The sequence below is a fragment of the Cryptomeria japonica genome, chromosome 11, assembly GCF_030272615.1.
Source record: "Cryptomeria japonica chromosome 11, Sugi_1.0, whole genome shotgun sequence".
Classification (NCBI taxonomy): Eukaryota; Viridiplantae; Streptophyta; class Pinopsida; order Cupressales; family Cupressaceae; genus Cryptomeria; species Cryptomeria japonica.
In genome coordinates, this window is record NC_081415.1 from 482,147,064 (window position 1) to 482,160,865 (window position 13,802).

Below are 13,802 nucleotides of genomic sequence, written 5' to 3' on the forward strand. Positions count from 1 at the left end.
CATCCATTGTGTGAAGACTGGCTGTTAGGTGATGCTATCAAGATCTTGCGAAGCTAATGAAGACTTGCCTTGAGCAAAATTGATGCTGATGATAAGGGCTGCAATCTCCATTATCATATAAAGAGGAATTCAGATCTGCTATCTTGCTGGTTGAACAGCAATCTGAGATAAGCACACTTGCCTTGTAATTGCCTACATTTGAGATAATACACATTGTACTTTGTGGCTGGGTTTTTCACCTCCAAGAGGGAGGTTTTCCCAGGGTATTGCTGTGTCTTGTTTTGTGTTTTTATTGCTGTTACTGTTCTGTTATAACCTGATTATTTAAGATTAACATCTGATTGCTTAAAATTTACAGAAATGATGTCTCAGTCAGAAAGATAAGAGTATGGTTGGTCTAACTCATTTAGGTGATAAGGCCCATGATGATGATTATCTGTTTTGGATACCATGCAGCACACATCACTGTCACCCTTCTCTTTCCATTTCTATGATTAAACCCACTCTGAATTGTCCGATCTCCAATAAATCCAACGGTTTCCATTCAGTGGAATAGGATTGAAAAGCATTTGTAATTGTCTATTTAGGCCATACACTCCACTTGAAGAGAAATTGCCTCTACCAATTGGGTTTCCATGGCTTATCTTGTGTGGTGTTGAGTTTCCAGGAAGTTGAATGTCCAGGTAGAATGGTAATTTATTTGCTTGATTCCCTAGTTTCTAACCAAATTTGGTGGAAATTATGCAACATTTTGGTTTCAGTATTCTTCTTGCTTAGAATTTTTTTGCTGAGCTATTTAAAAAATTGTAGACAACATTAATCTTTTGAGATCAGTGTAATGTCCACCATCCATTGACTCATATAAACTGTTTTCACGCAGGTTAGATGAAGCCTCACAACTTTCACTGCTAAACATTTGTATTTACCTTTTCCAGTCGACAATAATAAGATAAATTTGTCAGTGGACAACTTCGTCATTACATTTGTTTGTTGGTGAATATCATTTGTGTTTCTCCCTATCTAAATCATCTTCTTTATTTTCAAGAGATCATTGTTATACTTAGTTTTAGTCTAATTAAAACATGACTCTGATTATAAAAATATCCAAAGGTAATCAATCAAAATTTAATCATTACCTACGTAGTGCCCACAAGATATTTAGGGGCAAAATATCAACCTTTTGTATAAACAAAAATCTCACATCAGTGATTACATTACATAGTCAAAGTTTGACTGTGTAACCTGATCTGGTTTAATCAATTTAATTTCAATTGCTTTCTTAGTTTAGCAGTTTAGAGAAAGTCCTCCCTTTCTGAACCCTACACAAACACCTAAGATATACTACATTACAACCAATTCAGATTATATTTCCCATGCAATTGAGCAAGCAATCACATGCAGACACAAAGTTGTAGCAAGAATGAAATAGTAATATATTATGATGATATGAATGCCATGTAAATTATGAAAGTTGATTTTGTACATGGCATTCTTATTAGCCTGGAACTTGAAGTCTCCATTCTTAAGAAATACCATGTAGGACTCAATATGCTTTAGGAAGACTTAAAAGACATAATTATTACATATAGTGATAAACAAGTCAAGACCACCGTTTTACAGATTATTACTTAATCAATTGCAAGTAAAACATTTAAACACTAATGACTCCAAGTTGTGAAAGCTATCTCCAAGGATGTAACCAAAGTTACCGATTCTTCTCAGAAAACCCTGGGTCCTGATTCTGATTCTGCCCCACTTCTGGTCCAAGCCTGATTCTGGGTGGATTCCTCCCGGGTCTGGGAGGAATCCACGGGGAACCCAGGTGGACCAAGGCCCATGGGTTCCCAAAAACAGGGCCCACGGATCATAAAGCTGCAAAAAACAATAAAAAAACACTTTCTGTATATTTCATATTTGTATGGATTGTATCATTGTAATAATCAATAATGGTAGTGATAGTTTATAAATTATATAATTATATTTTATAATTTTGATGTTTGAACATATATATAATATATGTATACATACATAAAATTAAAATACATACATACATATAAAATTAAAGCAAAACATTCAAGAAAACCTGCTATTTTTTTCAATAAATTTGAAAACATTAGGTTGAGTAAATTACAGCCTGCTATTTTTTTTCAAATTAAAGGTTATGATGTTCAATATGATTTGTTAAGAGAAAAATGTCCCTTGTTTTTCAAACATTACTGCTAAGTGCATTTTACCCCTAAATTTTAATATTTGATATTAATTGAAACTTAAAAGAATTCTTATATTCACATCATAAAAAGTTTAACTAACAGATCCATTTTCAAAAAAAGGGTTCCAGTTGAGCATTTACCTCCGAACACTCATCCAAACTCTGTCGGGAGCACCCATGCTTCCTAGTGGCTGAAAATCCTAGGGAAAGAGCATGCTGCGGTGGAACAACTCCAGCTGCTGGATAGTTGCCATCATTGCCAGGAGCTACAGGAGATGCCGGCACATTAAAATGGTTGCCTTTTACAACTCCCCCATTTGACAGAACAGCTTTTCTTGACAAGCAACCTGGAGGACCTCCAATCATTGTCCCAAATGGTACAAGCTTCTCTTTATTGGAATGTGGTACAGGCTTCATTGCTTCTAGCAAACGCAGCCTTTGCTTGCTTGAGCTCCCAGTTTTTATCAATGACTTCTTTTCTTGACCTGATCTTTTCCTGCCCAGATCATCCAAATTGGAGATCATTTGCTTCCCGTCACCATTGGAGTAATCAATGTTAGTATTGTCCCATCTGACCCTCTTCCTGCTTCCCACAGGTATGGCAAACCAGACAGGCAATGTAGATCTGCTAGTTAGTTCAGAACGAAATTTTTTATCAACTTCATCATGATCTTTCTGCTTCAAGGATGCAATGGAGTTACTATCATCTCTGTGGAAAGCAGCAACAGGGACCCCATCAACACCAGCTATTCCCAGTGAAACCAAATTCCAGTAGGCTGGCTGAAGTGCAAGCTGGCGCAGAATCTGTAAAAATGGAAAGGAAAAAAATACTTAGTGAACCCTCAATCAGTTGTTCCTCTAAAAGTAACTGCAAAATACAACAGTTATGGAATCAAAGTTTTTAAAAAATACCTGTCCTGCCCAAGTGGAAGCTTTGATGCAAGCTTCCACTGTAGAAGCACCAGATGCAACACACACAGTCTGTCGCATGCCAGGTCGTAATGCTGACTTATTATCCCCTGAACTGATAAACTGCACAAACGGGCTTCTATTTACTAGTTGCTTTCTGATGCAATGCTCCAGTACCTGTTCCATAGCAAAGAAAATAAATGTCAGTAAACAATATCTAACATTAAGATCAGTTAACAAATAGAATATGCAAATCAATTATACATGTGAACCAACCCGCCTTTCCTGATGAATTATCCTGATTAATACAAGCCATAAAGGAGAAGACATCTTCACATGAGAAAATATAAAAAATTCAAAAAGATAAAGAATATAAATGTGTGACTAACAATACTATATAACACCCTGTAACATAAAAATTAACAGTGAATAAGCACTAGATACTGTGGCATCTCACAATGAAATTGAAAGAACAGGAAATGGGATAGAATAATAACTCGGAATGAAAAAAGAATTGATAGAGAGCAGAGCCAGGCCTACACATCTAGACATTATAATTAACAAGGGAGTGAAATGAGTGAGAAATATTTGAAAAGTAGCTTACGTATGCAGTAGTACATAGATGAGCTTACTCCCAAGTCAAATAAAAGTTTATAAACCCAGAGAGATGATATCCTTTGACCCAAAAAGCCATGCACCGGGCACATTACAGTACTAATTACATCTACTTGGATACCTTTTCTAAAGACGTTCATCATATAGAACATTATAAATGCAATTCGTGTTAATGCTGTTAAGTCTACAATCATAAGTGCAAACTGATAATATGCATGGCCATTATATACTGATAATTCTCATCAAGTGATAAATAATATGGCACATGTTGTTTGAAGCCACTAACCTCATCCTTCAGACATATCTCTGCACTACCAGAGACGACGAGTGATATTCGAGCAAAACTGGAAGAGCAAACATCACATCGCATTGCTACCATACCCCGCACTAGGGCAGAGGCTGCTGCAGGTGGCAAGGGTGCACTGTAATAAACATAAAACAAAATAAGTCTTTTGTTACTTATGGAAACTGGCAGTATAAAGTTGAAATTTCAAACTAATTTTATATGATTGGTAATGTGAAGAACATCACAGTAATATCCATGTTATCGTCATCAAGAATGTTTAAAAAATTAAATATAGTCCAAAGAAGCTTCGCACACCCCTTTTAAAAAACCTTTTGGTGCTTTTTCTCATTGATTTGTGTCTGTCTGTCTATCTTTTAATATAATCCAGTTAAAATTGAAACAACAGAACTGTGAAGATATTATGGGATGATACGTTTTACTATGTGCGGATTAATCGGCTGGTACCTTCCTAACTAACGTGTGAATGCACTCAAATTAATTTATTAAAGCAAGCTACAGAATGTGAGAGACTTGTAATATCATACTCATCATACTCTCCTAACTACAGGCAACAAACTATGATAACAATTGAAATTGATCCCACCTCTTTGTTAAATTGCAAATAGAATAGGCTGTTCTTTCTCAATACTATATATAATTATATGAATGCATCCCTTCTAGCGTCAGCAGTACAGAGATAGATTATTTATGTGCTAATACATCAAATTTATCTCAGCTGATTTTATGATTAGTTTTTTTATTATCAAATCATTCTCAGCAACAGAGATAAGGAAGGACTATTGCAAAAATGAAAAATCCTATATGCTAAGCATGTAAGTGGGCAACATGATAGACATGACACATAGCATGGCCTCAATTTTATGATGGCTGTTGAGTATCATTGTAAAAAATATGGATAAATGTTAATGTAATAAAAATTGACAATGGTATTTTTTATACAACTTTTGGAGGAATCTAATGTAAATACACAAAAAATAGTTAGGTGTAAGCATGATTTATTTGAATGCTTTCTAGCATACAACAATTTAAATAAATTTGTTTTCTAATGTCAATGTGTGCCAAATATGACTATCAAGAAACAACTTTTGTTTAAGAAAATAAAAGTCATGGCCATGTGAGCAGATCCAAGATATTGCACGTCAGCTCCTCATGATAGTAAATACTCTTTGAACTTAATCTGGCAGTAATTTTTATATTTAGATTACTGATGAAGGCAACTTCATTATGTTACATGCACATCCTAGTTTTTTTCCCTAATTACAGAGTCCTTATACATAGAATATTTAAGGAATGATGTTTTCTTTGGTCAATACATTGTGACCCTAGCCATAGGACCAACTCAATTTGGCTAGGACTAATGAGCCCTGAGTTATGCCCATACAGCTCAAGAAGACTGACTCAACAAAAGAAGCCAAGTCTCAGAATATCTGATATGAGAACTAAAACATGTGACAAAGCATCTCAAAAAAATAAAATGAGATTAAAAAAACACTCGAATTTTTTTCTAATATAGTTGAGGAGGTCATCCTATATCAGAGAGCATATTGAACGTAAAAAATAATAGAATGAAGGATTATAAAAGCAAAGTTCACAGGTGGAAATTTCATAAAATCAATTTTTCTGTTACAGAATTGATTTGGACTTTAAGTCTTAATAAAATTTTCGCAGGTTGCACATGAAGAAGGAAGACGCTGGTAATTTTCTCATTTTCATCGTACAAAAGATTTGGGAGGCTCTTTCAAATAGATGTTGAGATTCTTCTTGAATTTTGAAGGTGTTTCTAAGGGTTGTTTTCAAATTTTCTACTGTCAAACCCTGACTGATTAATTTTACCCAAAAACCATCTAGACTCCATAAATTTTAAGTTAAAACCTTACAGATTACATAAACAAGAAAAATAAAATGATTTGGTATGGAAACTTTGTAGGGAAATTAAATAGCGAGAATCAGAATGCAGTTATCAGAGCAGGCATTTTGCCACAAGGTAACTCTGAGTGATGAGACCAATGATGTTAATATGATTGGACCAAATAATGGTCCCATCTACAACCTATAAGAGTTGTGCATAGTAGAAATCCAACCTGGGGCTGAGAGGATGCATAGGGGATGTCCCAGTGACCTAGATGTACTGACAACAAATGTTCTCTCTAACTGATCTATTGAGCACCTCTTTCCCTGGAAGAAGATGAGGGGGAGCACATAAGGACTACCTTAAAGGACAAATCTAGTCAAAAGAAATACTAATAGACAAGAAGACTAGATGGACCTTGGAGAAACTAGTGACACCAACCCCCAAGGGTTCCTAAAGATGCAATCTCCTCTAAGTAACATATGCTAAAATAAGTATATCTCCCATAACACAAACAAGAACCACCCATGATCTCAGCCCGTAAATAAACCAAGTGAATCTAAAGATTGTCTTGAGGTAAAGAGGTTGCACAGAAAACTCAACTTATGCAATACACTAAGGAACCATCTATTTGCACCAGATCATAAGTTGAACCGTAATTGTCTAAACCCTCACACCCTGAACTCCATCACAAGAACCCAAACTACGGCCCCAAACCTCAGAACCATGCATGTTATAGGCTTACTTTTTGCATCAAAGAGAAGCAACTTTGAAGAGATATCCCAGAAATGTACCTAAAAGCATTGACCCTCACGAACAAAAAGCAAGGTGTATTCCTTGCAAAATTGAGACTATGAGGGCAAACAAAAGGAGAGAGGACTTGTAACCTAAACTCCCAGACAAGTATAATTCTATTAGTAGTTACCTCTGCACTGCTACCTTGTAAAAGAAATGAAACCTAGAAGGAGCACCCTTGATGGTGTTAAAGAATGTGACCTTAGTTTTATTAAGGTTGACCATAAGTTGGCAATGATCAGAAATCCTGAAAAGTGCATCAAGTTGTCTCTGCAGAATATCAAGAGAACAAGACAGGACCATGTCAACAGCAAAGAACAAAACAACAATCACAACATGGTGAACCAAGCAACCACCATTGATATAGGTATGTTGTCTAAGAAAATCCTGAAGCTCATCAATATAGATGCCAGCAGCCAAAGAGAGAGAAACACCGACTGACAGTCTCATAAAGTTGCATGATGACGATAATAAGAGCATAAAAAATATCAATTCCCCACAGTTTTTGGAACAGTAGAATGTCAGGGGATAGTCCAAAGGCCTTATTAAAGTCCACAAAACAATAGAAAACCTTAGAAGATAAATGATGAGCCTCCTCAATAATAGCACAAAGTACAAAATGTGCTCACTAGTCTAGAAATCTTTCTTGAAACGAACTTGAGCCCTAGCCCTCAAATTCTTGTCGTCCAGCACCTCAAAAAGCAACTTGACCAACACTGTAGCATAAAGTTCCGCAAAAGCATGCCCAATCATAATTTTACTTCAACCATTTGGATTGAAGCGGTATCCAAATTTGTGAATTGGGTGGATGATATGTTGTGAGCACTCAAAAGAGAACAAAGAGCACACAACCTTATTGAATAGCTATGAAATGGAGTAAACAAGTGAATCCTCATCATATTTAAGAAACTCAGACTGGAGCCCCCCACAATCAGCCACTTTGCTCAGGCAAGGCTTCAAAATAGCTCTCTAAAAACACCCTATAAAATAACAAGTGATAGGACAAGCTGAGAGGTGAAGCTAGCGGTAGGCTGCAGAATTAGGATGGGATATCCAAGCAAAAAGGGTGATCTAAACAATAGGGAAGTTCCTTGGCAGGAGGGTACACCAAAAGACCTTAGAGGAGTGATGGAGGGCAGCAAGGTGTTCTTTTTGGCTTGACACATGAATCTCACATTTTTTGCACCTAAAAGGAGATAACAATAATCCTAATGGAAGATGGAAATCAAGTGAGGGTGATCTGAACAATAGGGAAGTTCCTTGAAAGGAGGGTATGCCAAAAGACCTCAGAGGAGTGATGGAGGGCAGCCAGGATTTCGTTTTGCCTTCACACAAGAATCTCACATGTCTTACACCTAAGGAGATAACAAATATCCTAATGGGAGATGGAAATGAAGTAAGGGTCATGCACATGCATATATTAAAATCTCAAATGCATGGCTTTACACGAGTCATCAGACCAAAGAATTTTAATCGTCATTTTAGCTTTCCCTTTGACTTCTAGTTTAGTTTGCTTACATGGTTGTAGAGTTATTAAATAAATAATATATCACCAATTTCAAGACTTTTTCCTTGAGTCCTCAATTTTCAGGCTGCTTCATTCTGATTATGGCCATAGTTAAATTATCCTAAAAGATATTGACAGTATCCCATATTTAATTAAATTGTGTCATCAATCACTGTTGTTATGGACTGATGCAAGTATCTATTGAAATTTCTTCCAAAGCATATTTATAAAGCTGGACTTCCTTAGAAAAAAAGCATATTTATCAAGCATCTTCTTGAATTCCATCAGTCATCTTTTCTTTTTATGTTACTAGATCCACTTGCAGATTGGTTGAATCATTTCATCTAGGACAAACTTGGGCGAACTCGAGTAAGATCCAAGGGAAACCATGTAAACCTAGGGGGGGATTCCATCCATTGTTCTAGCTTCTTAATTTTATTTTTTTAAAATATATACACTTTTGATGTTTCATTTTAAAAAATTATGAAAATGGTGTGCATCATGAAGATCTATGTAGTTTTGGAGGTCTTCATTTGGGCTTGGTGGTGGAGGCTTTGCCCTTTGACCCCACCTTGTATACTATGTCACAAGTTTTGTGTTTGTGTTCGTCTTCTGCAACAATAAAGTTTGGATGAAGTTCAGCAAGGGGAAAAAATTGGAAAAAAAATCGTCAATAAATTTGCCTTATATAAATTTGATTTTTTTTAAATTAACTAATAAGTTTATAAGTTTAATTTAAATACCTAAATTTGTTAATTTTTATATATATAATAAATTAAAATTATTAGAGGTTGACCCCACAATATGATGGTGAAGTTGTGGCATTGTTAATGGTGCCAAGAAGGTTCAAACTCCACAGAGGATGGAGAGAAGAGGAAGAAGAGGAGGAGGATGACGACATGTAGGAGAAAGGAGGAGGACGTGTAAGAGGAAGAAGTGCGTTAATGTCGGGGATGAGGTCCCCCGTTTGTGGCCTCACCAAGAGCAAGGGCCACGCTAAAAATCCTTGTGCTTCACTAATAAAAAAATAAATTAATTAAAATTATTAAATTTAAATTAACATTATTAAAATTAAAATAATATTATATTAAATTTAAATAATATTATAATAAATTTAAATTTGATTTTAAAATAAAACATGTTAACTTTAGCGATCAAAATTAAGTAAACTCAGAAATTAAATGAAAAGCATACACACACAGCACAAGAGACACCAAAATACCCTGGGAAAACCTCCCTCTTGGAGGGAAAAAAACCCAGCATCAAATATTCAGATCAAATCTTTAATTCATAAGCAAATTACAAGTATAGTTCAGATCAGATTACTTATCTGATTCAAACATCCAGTTAGTGCAGAACTTTGTCCAATTCAAATCACAGAAGTGCAGACTTATTGCTGATTGATCTTGTAGAGATTTGGCGCTACAATGAGGGAGAGTTCGCTGCTCTAATTTGTCCAGCAACACAACTCGCACAAAGATGACCAAGTTCAGATCTGACTGGAGTTCGCTCAGGTAGACTGATTTGTCCAGCCACAAAAATCAGTTAAGAATGACAAATTCACTAGAAGAAGATTGCTGAATGGCAGAGCAAATATTCGCTCAAGATGAATTCGCTTCATGATTGTATATGATGCCTAGGATGAATCTTGTTTATATACAAGATTCATCCTCATAATTTGCTCAAGTCAGCTAATACATATTCAAATTATATTTTATAATCTGCCTTTAGCGCCCAATTTTGGGCCTCTATTAATAAGCATGTTTCATGTGCTTTAGTATGATTACAAGGTATGTTATTTTTCACTTTGGGCCCAGCCCAATACATTACAAGTAATTTGCTCATGATTACAATATGTGTTTATATTTTAATTGCCACATATAATCTGATTCTAGCTATCGAATTCCAACAAAACAATACTATATTTATTAAATTTAATTTAAATATTTGAATTTGTTAAGTTTTATATGTTAATAATCTAAAATCAAATTTAAATATCCAAATTTGTTTATTTAATATTAATATTAAAAAATAAGAAATTATAAAAAAATACAACAATAAATAGCTAGCAAATATTGATGAGCAAATCACTATAGGCTCAATCCATTGCGGAAACACATGCAACAACAGACTCAAGTATGCCCTTCAACAACTCTGGCAACCATCCTCCACTACAATTTATGCCGATTGAGAAGCAACAACAATCTTAAAAAACGTAAATAAAAAACCCTAAAAACAACTACCCACGTCATGGAAGTTTGTAGGCGGGTGGCAGTAGCCACACAAGTGACAGAGGCTAAACCACACCCTCTACTATGCTCATTGGCTAGACCTCAACTGTGACCTCTTCAACTACATTTTTGAACAAATTTATAATGAATTTTTACGATTTTTATATAAAAAATTAATGTTTGCCAAATTTTGAACTTCATGGCTGAAATTCAGCAAACATTATGACTTATCATGTATCTTGACAAGAGGCGTGCTAGGGCTGGTGCCCCTCGACCCCACTAGGCACACTGCCCCCAAACCCCCATGAAGCTATGAATATGGAACCAGAGCAAACTGACTTGGATGCTTCCAGTTTCCAACATGTTACACTTGAGTCAGTAGTGAGTACAATTGTAGTGTGAATAGCAATGGCCTTACATGTGGTTCTTCAAATGTTCCTACATCATCCAATGTTGATGATGATGCTGGTGTTGATGATTTAGGAAATCCTTATGACACTAAAAATTGATTGTTAAACTTGATACTATTATTTTAATATTGAACTTGAATTTTGAATAATGAATATTTTATAATATTTATGTTTTAATTGACATTAAAGCTTCTGGTGATTTTGCTGATTAGATTATGCTATGTGCTATTCTAAACTTAATTCCTATCTGTAGAGATAGAGTGTTTGTGTGTGTGTGTGATTTTTACTTTTTTGTACAAAGAACCCAAAACGTACCTAGCCGCAAAAAACAATTTGCTGGATCCACAAATTGGATCCATGAACCTGAACTAGGATCCATGCCAGAACAGGTAATATAGTATTCTTCCAATCACTCTCATGTAAATTGCTTCATTTGGGTGTATGTAGCATATTATTTCTGTACTTCCTCATCCCATGTTGATTTATCATGGTGAAGACATTTAATGTACGTATTTCACCTCTTTGAGAGAGCACTGACAACCTCATGTTATTTTCCCATTTTATATATTATATTAAAATCAGAGGTTTTAAGCTTGTCAATCCATTTCTTTTAAAAAGATTGCTTCATACATTTGGGCTCATAAACTCCATTAACATCATTTAGTCACAACTCACAAGTATACTACAATAATGAGAACTTCTCACATCACATCATTTGAATTTGAAGAAAAAGGAACATAGGAATTCTACGCATATTCATCAATAAGATATGATTGTTCTTACCCACAAAGATAAATCATAAAACCAAGCATTTTCTCGTCTGCTGCTACAACTTGTGCACTTACATGAACATGTCAATCTATGACTAACATCCACCACAGCAAAAAGCTTTCCATCTTACAGTGAATCAAACCAAATGTTGCCACTACTACTAATCGATTTCCAGTTTATTCTGATGTAGATGTTTCTCATGAAATCTTTTGACTAATATTTACGCTCAATTCCTAAAAATATGTACAACAATATTTTAGCATGCCTTTCTCACCAGCTCTATCTTTGCAAATCTCTGCAGTAACATTGAGTTACTTCTTAGCAGAATGGTCTAACATCTGTCATGCTTTTAGAAAAAATAAATCAAGCACACGCCATATGACTTAAACTTGCAAAATCATGAAATATGAACTAAAGAAAAACTTCACGAAAACTTGAGATATTAAAGTAAAAACTTTCCTTAACATTTTATGTATTCTTTGTACCCAAATATTTTGTCAGCTTTTTTGGTGTTTCTGTAAAAATTCCACAAATTTTTGCCTACTCAATGATATAAAACTCCCCAATTCATACAAGTCATCTCAACAGGGATTTGAGCTAAATATGAATCAAATGTTTCCTAGTTTTTGGCATGTCCTTTGAGTATGGACAAGCACAAATGACCAACCAGTAAAAAGAAAAAGCTATTCAGATGAAATGGATATTTGCAATAACGTCACATAGCAAAAATATAGCCTACAATGAATGGATAAGTGTAAAACTAAATTTCAAGATACAAGTAAGAAAGTGATTAATGAGTTGAGAAGATCTTTCTTTGTACAAAGAAGTTGAACACCATATAAAAAAATTATCTTTTAGAAAGGTTATCAACCCCACACAATGCATAAAATATAAATGGTATATAAAAGAGACAAATAGAATCAAAAAAGAGTTAAAAGTGTGGAAAACTCATTTACCTATTTCGATGCATAAGTCGTGTTCCCCTAACCTGCAAAAGGAAAAAACCAAAAACAATATTAGAAGGGCCAAGTGAACAAACATGAACAATAAAAAGGAATGACACTAGAGTTAAAATACAGAAGTTCAGGACATTGTTTCAACCCCAAAATACACAGTTGAGGATAAAAGTACAATGTTTGTTGCTCCTCCCTAGATCTAGTTGACAACCAATCTACAGAAATTTTTTTAAATTACTTTGAAAGATTGACAATTATACAATAAGAAATGGAAACATTTAACTCATCCTGCACTATACATTATCAAAGAAGAAATCAATTTGTTAAGATATTCATTATTTGATAAATGAAATGATTTTGGCCCGTTCAAGGGCCTTGCCAGGTGAATCCGGTTCCGAGCGAGAAAACTGCAGTAAATTGGGAAGCACCAAAATATGGGTGGTATAAGGCAATCCAGGTATATCGGGAACAGGGTTTGTCATTAGAGATTGGCTGGGGAATATTATGGTGATGGGAGCTCAAAGACTTGCTCATGGCTCAAATATCGAGGCCGAGGTACAAGCAGCCCCTCTGGTGGTTTAGTGGGGGATTAAAATGGGTGTGCAGAATTTACACCTAGAAAGGGACTCACAAATTGTTATCAATGCAATTATGAAGGGTGAAACAAATGCTTGGTTTTAAAACAAATTCATTGCCAAAATTAAAAATGATTTAAATCTGCTCAGCAATTATGTCATTTTGCATGAGAGAAGAGGTGGAAATGAGGTGGCTGATGCACTATCAAAGTGGGCAACATCATTCAGAGAAGTGCACGAGTCACATGTCGAAGATTTTAGTAATCTAAATGAGGACTATTTGGATAGTGTAGTACAAGGGAATTTTTAATTCGTGTTATTACTTGGTATGGCTGCAATTGGGAGATGTGACGGGCGGTTATTTAGGACCCAGGCACATTTTGGATGTATCTGTTGCTGGCTGTTTGTTGTGCTGCCAAGTATAGAGGCGACACTCACATTGTACACCAAAAGGCAGCAGCTGGCCTTTGTGGGTGACGTCTCAGACGAGACTCAAGTGCATTTTCAAGCACTGCAATGATGGGTTTGTGGAGATCATGAAGACACTGCTGGGGGAGAGTTTTCTCAAGACAATGCACAAATATCGGACGAATGTGGACGTGGTGACAATGGTCCTGGCATGGGGTTTTGAACTTGGTGTGCTGAAGGAAGAGTTGATTCTTGTTCTG

At 35.3% G+C, this 13,802-nt stretch overlaps 1 protein-coding gene across 1 annotated transcript in view; it reads right to left on the minus strand.

The window, feature by feature from the left end:
* LOC131069302 (AT-rich interactive domain-containing protein 4) overlaps nucleotides 1-13,802 on the minus strand; it is a 53,533-nt gene that overhangs the window by 19,918 nt on the left and 19,813 nt on the right. The window contains exons 7-10 of the mRNA XM_059213830.1: nucleotides 12,560-12,591; nucleotides 4,020-4,155; nucleotides 3,122-3,295; nucleotides 2,351-3,013 (exon numbers count right to left, since the gene is read on the minus strand). Coding sequence (XP_059069813.1) covers nucleotides 2,351-3,013; nucleotides 3,122-3,295; nucleotides 4,020-4,155; nucleotides 12,560-12,591 — 1,005 coding nt within the window. The remainder of the gene's footprint in view (nucleotides 1-2,350; nucleotides 3,014-3,121; nucleotides 3,296-4,019; nucleotides 4,156-12,559; nucleotides 12,592-13,802) is intronic.